General features: G+C 45.4%; 1 protein-coding gene across 2 annotated transcripts in view; it reads right to left on the bottom strand.

The window, feature by feature from the left end:
- Positions 1–1,631: 1,631 nt before the first annotated feature.
- Positions 1,632–10,272, bottom strand: part of LOC129847105 (synaptogyrin-3-like) — a 48,235-nt gene continuing 39,594 nt past the window's right edge. For both annotated transcript variants that reach the window (XM_055914902.1, XM_055914903.1), the window contains exon 4: positions 1,632–3,649. In XM_055914902.1, coding sequence (XP_055770877.1) covers positions 3,422–3,649 — 228 coding nt within the window. In that variant the 3' untranslated portion in view covers positions 1,632–3,421. The remainder of the gene's footprint in view (positions 3,650–10,272) is intronic.

The following is a 10,272-nucleotide window of genomic DNA, read 5'->3' as shown; positions in this document are numbered from 1 at the left end:
CACAGACATTGATGATTAAGAGCTGATATGTAGCTGGGACCAGATTGATTAGCCACAGACATTGATGATTAAGAGCTGATATGTAGCTGGGACCAGATTGATTAGCCACAGACATTGATGATTAAGAGCTGATATGTAGCTGGGACCAGATTGATTAGCCACAGACATTGATGATTAAGAGCTGATATGTAGCTGGGACCAGATTGATTAGCCACAGATATTGATGATTAAGAGCTGATATGTAGCTGGGACCAGATTGATTAGCCACAGACATTGATGATTAAGAGCTGATATGTAGCTGGGACCAGATTGATTAGCCACAGACATTGATGATTAAGAGCTGATATGTAGCTGGGAGCAGATTGATTAGCCACAGATATTGATGATTAAGAGCTGATATGTAGCTGGGACCAGATTGATTAGCCACAGACATTGATGATTAAGAGCTGATATGTAGCTGGGACCAGATTGATTAGCCACAGACATTGATGATTAAGAGCTGATATGTAGCTGGGACCAGATTGATTAGCCACAGACATTGATGATTAAGAGCTGATATGTAGCTGGGACCAGATTGATTAGCCACAGACATTGATGATTAAGAGCTGATATGTAGCTGGGACCAGATTGATTAGCCACAGACATTGATGATTAAGAGCTGATATGTAGCTGGGACCAGATTGATTAGCCACAGATATTGATGATTAAGAGCTGATATGTAGCTGGGACCAGATTGATTAGCCACAGACATTGATGATTAAGAGCTGATATGTAGCTGGGACCAGATTGATTAGCCACAGACATTGATGATTAAGAGCTGATATGTAGCTGGGACCAGATTGATTAGCCACAGACATTGATGATTAAGAGCTGATATGTAGCTGGGACCAGATTGATTAGCCACAGACATTGATGATTAAGAGCTGATATGTAGCTGGGACCAGATTGATTAGCCACAGATATTGATGATTAAGAGCTGATATGTAGCTGGGACCAGATTGATTAGCCACAGACATTGATGATTAAGAGCTGATATGTAGCTGGGACCAGATTGATTAGCCACAGACATTGATGATTAAGAGCTGATATGTAGCTGGGACCAGATTGATTAGCCACAGACATTGATGATTAAGAGCTGATATGTAGCTGGGACCAGATTGATTAGCCACAGACATTGATGATTAAGAGCTGATATGTAGCTGGGACCAGATTGATTAGCCACAGATATTGATGATTAAGAGCTGATATGTAGCTGGGACCAGATTGATTAGCCACAGATATTGATGATTAGCTGGGACCAGAAGACAACAAAACTATGGAACAACGAGCAGATGGAGGTCTGAGGTCCACCACATTAATAAACCCATGTTTTAAGTGAGAACAGACATTGGGTCTGAGGTCATTAATAAACCCATGTTTTAAGTGAGAACAGACATTGGTTTGACGTTGGACTTCCACCCTTGCTCCACCAAGGTTTTCCAGCTCACAGCTTTGACGCACTACGGCGGCCATGTTGGTTTTTGTACTTTAAACTATGTGTAGGCAGGTTGCTTAGGATTCAAAACATATATATTTCAATCAACCAATCAAATCACAGAAATAAAATAAATACACCAATGAGATCGCAGCGGTTGGTTCTTGTTGTCGTGTGGTTTTATTTTTCATATTCCAGCTTCAGCATTTTACAATAAAATATTTAATGACATGAATTATTTCACATTATAACAGGATTTACAGCCACTCTAATGAAGGTCTCTCTGTCTCTCTGTCTCTCTCTGTCTCTCTCTGTCTCTCTCTCTCTCACACTCTCCTCACTCTCCCTGTCTCTCTCTCCTCTTATCTCTCTCTCTCTCTGTCTCTCTCTCCCTCTCTTCCTCTCTCCCCCTCTGTCTCTCTCTCTCTCTCTTCCTGTCTATCTCTCTTTTCAATAGTGTTCATAACATGTCTTTCTGGTGGAGGGCTCCTCTGTGTCTGGGGAGCTCTCTCTATTCTCTCTCTCTCTATTCTCTCTGTTTCCTACAGCTTTAATAATGAGTTCCACAGGACCTTCATAAGGGGATGTAGACTACTATATTTACAACAATGTTATAAACCTCTCTGAGTAAAACGGCCTCTCTGTGTGTGTGCTCTAGTTCCTGCTCTGTGTGAATCCTAGACTGAGCCAGCAGTTGCCATGGTGACAGAGAGCCAGCATCACCTGACCCTCAGTCGGCCAATCAGGCTAACCCTGAGCATCTTGAAGCTCCAACCTCTGTCATGTCACAACGGTATCACGCCTAGAAACTATTTCCTATTCTCTCTCTGTCCATTCCTCCTCATCTCTCTCCATCTATCTCTTCTCTCCCTCTCTCTCCATCTCTCCATCTCTCCTCTCTCCATCTATCTCTTTTCTCCCTCTCTCTCCATCTCTCCTCTCTCCATCTATCTCTGTCCATTCCTCCTCATCTCTCTCCATCTATCTCTTCTCTCCCTCTCTCTCCATCTATCTCTTCTCTCTCTCTCTCTCCATCTCTCTCTGTCCATTCCTCCTCATCTCTCTCCATCTATCTCTTCTCTCCCTCTCTCTCCATCTATCTCTTCTCTCTCTCTCTCTCCATCTCTCTCTGTCCATTCCTCCTCATCTCTCTCCATCTATCTCTTCTCTCCATCTCTCCATCTCTCCTCTCTCTCCATCTCTCCTCTCTCCATCTATCTCTTCTCTCCCTCTCTCTCCATCTCTCCTCTCTCCATCTATCTCTGTCCATTCCTCCTCATCTCTCTCCATCTATCTCTTCTCTCCCTCTCTCTCCATCTATCTCTTCTCTCTCTCTCTCTCCATCTCTCTCTGTCCATTCCTCCTCATCTCTCTCTATCTATCTCTTCTCTCCCTCTCTCTCCATCTATCTCTTCTCTCTCTCTCTCTCCATCTCTCTCTGTCCATTCCTCCTCATCTCTCTCCATCTATCTCTTCTCTCCCTCTCTCTCCATCTCTCCTCTCTCTGCATCTCTCCTCTCTCTCCATCTCTCCATCTTTCCTCTCTCCATCTCTCCCTCTCTCTCCTCTCTCCATCTCTCCCTCTCTCCTCCCTCCTACTTTCTCATTTCTACCTCTCTCCATTTCTCCCTCTCTCTCCGCTCTCCATCTCTCCCTCTCTCCTCTCTCCATCTCTCTCTCCTCTCTCCATCTCTCCTCTCTCTCCATCTCTCATCTCTCCATCTCTCCTCTCTCCTCTCTCCATCTCTCCCTCTCTCCTCTCTCCATCTCTCTCTCCTCTCTCCATCTCTCCTCTCTCTCCATCTCTCCATCTCTCCCTCTCTCCTCTCTCCATCTCTCATCTCTCCATTTCTCCTCTCTCCCTCTCTCCATCTTTCTCTCTTCTCTCCTCTCTCCATTTCTCCTCTCTCCCTCTCTCCTCTCTCCATCTTTCTCTCCTCTCTCCCTCTAGAAGACAGGAGCAGGTGTGAGGGCAGAAGGGTCCAGACTCAGAGTTTCGCTGAAGGGAGGGGCCTGCTGGTAGGGGTTGGTGGTTACTATGGTGACTCCGTTGGCGACGGGCGTGCCTCGGGCGTTGTCGTGGTAACCGGCGTTGTCGTCGAGCTGATCGGTGAAGAGGCTGAAATTTTGGAACAGGTTGATGAATGTCTGGAGAGCAAGCGCCGTCAGGCCAGCCTGGAGTTAGAGGTCAGAGGTCAGAGGTTAGAGGTGTTCATTATTAAAGCAGTTGTCAAGGTAACTATAGTAACTTACAAGTAAGAGCTGAAGTCAACCAGCTTCCTAGCTAAAAACAGGAGCCTGGAGTTAGAGGTCAGAGGTTAGGTATTAGAGGTCAGAGGTTAGAGGTGTTCATTATTAAAGCAGTTGTCAAGGTAACTATAGTAACTTACAAGTAAGAGCTGAAGTCAACCAGCTTCCAAGCTAAAAACAGGAGCCTGGAGTTAGAGGTCAGAGGTTAGGTATTAGAGGTCAGAGGTTAGAGGTGTTCATTATTAAAGCAGTTGTTGTCAAGGTAACTACTGTAAGATGAGGTTTTCTGGGTGAATCACTAAAAAACCCAGAAAACCTCATCTAACGCCTTCGCTGTGGTGAATCACTAAAACGCCCAGAAAACCTCATCTAACGCCTTCATTGTGGTGAATCACTAAAACGCCCAGAAAACCTCATCTAACGCCTTCGCTGTGGTGAATCACTAAAACACCCAGAAAACCCTCATCTAACGTCTTCGCTGTGGTGAATCACTAAAACACCAAGAAAACCTCATCTAACGCCTTCGCTGTGTTTTAGTGATTCACCACAGCGAAGGCGTTAGATGAGGTTTTCTGGGTGTTTTAGTGATTCACCACAGCGAAAGGCGTTAGATGAGGTTTTCTGGGTGTTTTAGTGATTCACCACAGCGAAGGCGTAAGATGAGGTTTTCTGGGTGTTTTAGTGATTCACCACAGCGAAGGCGATAGATGAGGTTTTCTGGGTGTTTTAGTGATTCACCACCCAGAAAACCACATCTAACGCCTTCGCTGTGGTGAATCACTAAAACACCCAGAAAACCTCATCTAACACCTTCGCTGTGGTGAATCACTAAAACACCCAGAAAACCTCATCTAACGCCTTCGCTGTGGTGAATCACTAAAACACCCAGAAAACCTCATCTAACGCCTTCGCTGTGGTGAATCACTAAAACACCCAGAAAACCTCATCTTACGCCTTAGCTGTGGTGAATCACTAAAACACCCAGAAAACCTCATCTAATGCCTTCGCTGTGGTGAATCACTAAAACACCCAGAAAACCTCATCTTACACCTTCGCTGTGGTGAATCACTAAAACACCCAGAAGACCTCATCTAACGCCTTCGCTGTGGTGAATCACTAAAACACCCAGAAAACCTCATCTAATGCCTTCCCTGTAGTGAATCACTAAAACACCCAGAAAACCTCATCTTACGCCTTCGCTGTGGTGAATCACTAAAACACCCAGAAAACCTCATCTAACGCCTTCACTGTGGTGAATCACTAAAACACCCAGAAAACCTCATCTAACGCCTTCGCTGTAGTGAATCACTAAAACACCCAGAAAACCTCATCTAACGCCTTTGCTGTGGTGAATCACTAAAACACCCAGAAAACCTCATCTAACGCCTTCGCTGTGGTGAATCACTAAAACACCCAGAAAACCTCATCTAACGCCTTCGCTGTGGTGAATCACTAAAACACCCAGAAAACCCTCATGTAACGCCTTCGCTGTGGTGAATCACTAAAACACCCAGAAAACCCTCATCTAACGCCTTCGCTGTGGTGAATCACTAAAACACCCAGAAAACCCTCATCTAACGCCTTCGCTGTGGTGAATCACTAAAACGCCCAGAAAACCTCATCTAACGCCTTCGCTGTGGTGAATCACTAAAACACCCAGAAAACCCTCATCTAACGCCTTCGCTGTGGTGAATCACTAAAACGCCCAGAAAACCTCATCTAACGCCTTAGCTGTGGTGAATAACTAAAACACCCAGAAAACCTCATCTAACGCCTTCGCTGTGGTGAATCACTAAAACACCCAGAAAACCTCATCTAACGCCTTCGCTGTGGTGAATCACTAAAACCTAAAACACCCAGAAAACCCTCATCTAACGCCTTCGCTGTGGTGAATCACTAAAACACCCAGAAAACCCTCATGTAACGCCTTCGCTGTGGTGAATCACTAAAACACCCAGAAAAACCTCATCTAACGCCTTCGCTGTGGTGAATCACTAAAACACCCAGAAAACCTCATCTAACGCCTTCGCTGTGGTGAATCACTAAAATACCCAGAAAACCCTCATCTAACGCCTTCGCTGTGGTGAATCACTAAAACACCCAGAAAACCCTCATCTAACGCCTTCGCTGTGGTGAATCACTAAAACACCCAGAAAACCTCATCTTACGCCTTCGCTGTGGGGAATCACTAAAACACCCAGAAAACCCTCATCTAACGCCTTCGCTGTGGTGAATCACTAAAACACCCAGAAAAACCTCATCTAACGCCTTCGCTGTGGTGAATCACTAAAACACCCAGAAAACCTCATCTAACGCCTTCGCTGTGGTGAATCACTAAAACACCCAGAAAACCTCATCTAACGCCTTCGCTGTGGTGAATCACTAAAACACCCAGAAAACCTCATCTAACGCCTTTCGCTGTGGTGAATCACTAAAACACCCAGAAAACCCTCATCTAACGCCTTCGCTGTGGTGAATCACTAAAACACCCAGAAAACCTCATCTAACGCCTTCGCTGTGGTGAATCACTAAAACACCCAGAAAACCACATCTTACGCCTTCGCTGTGGTGAATCACTAAAACACCCAGAAAACCCTCATCTAACGCCTTCGCTGTGGTGAATCACTAAAACACCCAGAAAACCTAATCTAACACCTTCGCTGTGGTGAATCACTAAAACACCCAGAAAACCTCATCTAACGCCTTCGCTGTGGTGAATCACTAAAACACCCAGAAAACCCTCATCTAACGCCTTCGCTGTGGTGAATCACTAAAACACCCAGAAAACCTCATCTAACGCCTTCGCTGTGGTGAATCACTAAAACACCCAGAAAACCTCATCTAACGCCTTCGCTGTGGTGAATCACTAAAACACCCAGAAAACCTCATCTAACGCCTTAGCTGTGGTGAATCACTAAAACACCCAGAAAACCTCATCTAACGCCTTCGCTGTGGTGAATCACTAAAACACCCAGAAAACCTCATCTAACGCCTTCGCTGTGGTGAATCACTAAAACACCCAGAAAACCTCATCTAATGCCTTCGCTGTGGTGAATCACTAAAACACCCAGAAAACCTCATCTTACACCTTCGCTGTGGTGAATCACTAAAACACCCAGAAGACCTCATCTAACGCCTTCGCTGTGGTGAATCACTAAAACACCCAGAAAACCTCATCTAACGCCTTCCCTGTAGTGAATCACTAAAACACCCAGAAAACCTCATCTTACGCCTTCGCTGTGGTGAATCACTAAAACACCCAGAAAACCTCATCTAACGCCTTCACTGTGGTGAATCACTAAAACACCCAGAAAACCTCATCTAACGCCTTCGCTGTAGTGAATCACTAAAACACCCAGAAAACCTCATCTAACGCCTTTGCTGTGGTGAATCACTAAAACACCCAGAAAACCTCATCTAACGCCTTCGCTGTGGTGAATCACTAAAACACCCAGAAAACCTCATCTAACGCCTTCGCTGTGGTGAATCACTAAAACACCCAGAAAACCCTCATGTAACGCCTTCGCTGTGGTGAATCACTAAAACACCCAGAAAACCCTCATCTAACGCCTTCGCTGTGGTGAATCACTAAAACACCCAGAAAACCCTCATCTAACGCCTTCGCTGTGGTGAATCACTAAAACGCCCAGAAAACCTCATCTAACGCCTTCGCTGTGGTGAATCACTAAAACACCCAGAAAACCCTCATCTAACGCCTTCGCTGTGGTGAATCACTAAAACGCCCAGAAAACCTCATCTAACGCCTTAGCTGTGGTGAATCACTAAAACACCCAGAAAACCTCATCTAACGCCTTCGCTGTGGTGAATCACTAAAACACCCAGAAAACCTCATCTAACGCCTTCGCTGTGGTGAATCACTAAAACCTAAAACACCCAGAAAACCCTCATCTAACGCCTTCGCTGTGGTGAATCACTAAAACACCCAGAAAACCCTCATGTAACGCCTTCGCTGTGGTGAATCACTAAAACACCCAGAAAAACCTCATCTAACGCCTTCGCTGTGGTGAATCACTAAAACACCCAGAAAACCTCATCTAACGCCTTCGCTGTGGTGAATCACTAAAATACCCAGAAAACCCTCATCTAACGCCTTCGCTGTGGTGAATCACTAAAACACCCAGAAAACCCTCATCTAACGCCTTCGCTGTGGTGAATCACTAAAACACCCAGAAAACCTCATCTTACGCCTTCGCTGTGGGGAATCACTAAAACACCCAGAAAACCCTCATCTAACGCCTTCGCTGTGGTGAATCACTAAAACACCCAGAAAAACCTCATCTAACGCCTTCGCTGTGGTGAATCACTAAAACACCCAGAAAACCTCATCTAACGCCTTCGCTGTGGTGAATCACTAAAACACCCAGAAAACCTCATCTAACGCCTTCGCTGTGGTGAATCACTAAAACACCCAGAAAACCTCATCTAACGCCTTTCGCTGTGGTGAATCACTAAAACACCCAGAAAACCCTCATCTAACGCCTTCGCTGTGGTGAATCACTAAAACACCCAGAAAACCTCATCTAACGCCTTCGCTGTGGTGAATCACTAAAACACCCAGAAAACCACATCTTACGCCTTCGCTGTGGTGAATCACTAAAACACCCAGAAAACCCTCATCTAACGCCTTCGCTGTGGTGAATCACTAAAACACCCAGAAAACCTAATCTAACACCTTCGCTGTGGTGAATCACTAAAACACCCAGAAAACCTCATCTAACGCCTTCGCTGTGGTGAATCACTAAAACACCCAGAAAACCCTCATCTAACGCCTTCGCTGTGGTGAATCACTAAAACACCCAGAAAACCTCATCTAACGCCTTCGCTGTGGTGAATCACTAAAACACCCAGAAAACCTCATCTAACGCCTTCGCTGTGGTGAATCACTAAAACACCCAGAAAACCTCATCTAACGCCTTAGCTGTGGTGAATCACTAAAACACCCAGAAAACCTCATCTAACGCCTTCGCTGTGGTGAATCACTAAAACACCCAGAAAACCTCATCTAACGCCTTCGCTGTGGTGAATCACTAAAACCTAAAACACCCAGAAAACCCTCATCTAACGCCTTCGCTGTGGTGAATCACTAAAACACCCAGAAAACCCTCATGTAACGCCTTCGCTGTGGTGAATCACTAAAACACCCAGAAAAACCTCATCTAACGCCTTCGCTGTGGTGAATCACTAAAACACCCAGAAAACCTCATCTAACGCCTTCGCTGTGGTGAATCACTAAAATACCCAGAAAACCCTCATCTAACGCCTTCGCTGTGGTGAATCACTAAAACACCCAGAAAACCCTCATCTAACGCCTTCGCTGTGGTGAATCACTAAAACAACCAGAAAACCTCATCTTACGCCTTCGCTGTGGGGAATCACTAAAACACCCAGAAAACCCTCATCTAACGCCTTCGCTGTGGTGAATCACTAAAACACCCAGAAAAACCTCATCTAACGCCTTCGCTGTGGTGAATCACTAAAACACCCAGAAAACCTCATCTAACGCCTTCGCTGTGGTGAATCACTAAAACACCCAGAAAACCTCATCTAACGCCTTCGCTGTGGTGAATCACTAAAACACCCAGAAAACCTCATCTAACGCCTTTCGCTGTGGTGAATCACTAAAACACCCAGAAAACCCTCATCTAACGCCTTCGCTGTGGTGAATCACTAAAACACCCAGAAAACCTCATCTAACGCCTTCGCTGTGGTGAATCACTAAAACACCCAGAAAACCACATCTTACGCCTTCGCTGTGGTGAATCACTAAAACACCCAGAAAACCCTCATCTAACGCCTTCGCTGTGGTGAATCACTAAAACACCCAGAAAACCTAATCTAACACCTTCGCTGTGGTGAATCACTAAAACACCCAGAAAACCTCATCTAACGCCTTCGCTGTGGTGAATCACTAAAACACCCAGAAAACCCTCATCTAACGCCTTCGCTGTGGTGAATCACTAAAACACCCAGAAAACCTCATCTAACGCCTTCGCTGTGGTGAATCACTAAAACACCCAGAAAACCTCATCTAACGCCTTCGCTGTGGTGAATCACTAAAACACCCAGAAAACCTCATCTAACGCCTTCGCTGTGGTGAATCACTAAAACACCCAGAAAACCCTCATCTAACGCCTTTCGCTGTGGTGAATCACTAAAACACCCAGAAAACCTAATCTAACCCCTTCGCTGTGGTGAATCACTAAAACACCCAGAAAACCTCATCTAACGCCTTCGCTGTGGTGAATCACTAAAACACCCAGAAAACCCTCATCTAACGCCTTCGCTGTGGTGAATCACTAAAACACCCAGAAAACCTCATCTTACGCCTTCGCTGTGGTGAATCACTAAAACACCCAGAAAACCTCATCTAACGCCTTCACTGTGGTGAATCACTAAAACACCCAGAAAACCCTCATCTAACGCCTTCGCTGTGGTGAATCACTAAAACACCCAGAAAACCTCATCTTATGCCTTTGCTGTGGTGAATCACTAAAACACCCAGAAAACCTCATCTAACGCCTTCGCTG

This window comes from Salvelinus fontinalis, unplaced genomic scaffold (genome assembly GCF_029448725.1).
Source record: "Salvelinus fontinalis isolate EN_2023a unplaced genomic scaffold, ASM2944872v1 scaffold_0705, whole genome shotgun sequence".
Classification (NCBI taxonomy): Eukaryota; Metazoa; Chordata; class Actinopteri; order Salmoniformes; family Salmonidae; genus Salvelinus; species Salvelinus fontinalis.
This window is presented reverse-complemented; position numbering and strand designations above follow the sequence as displayed.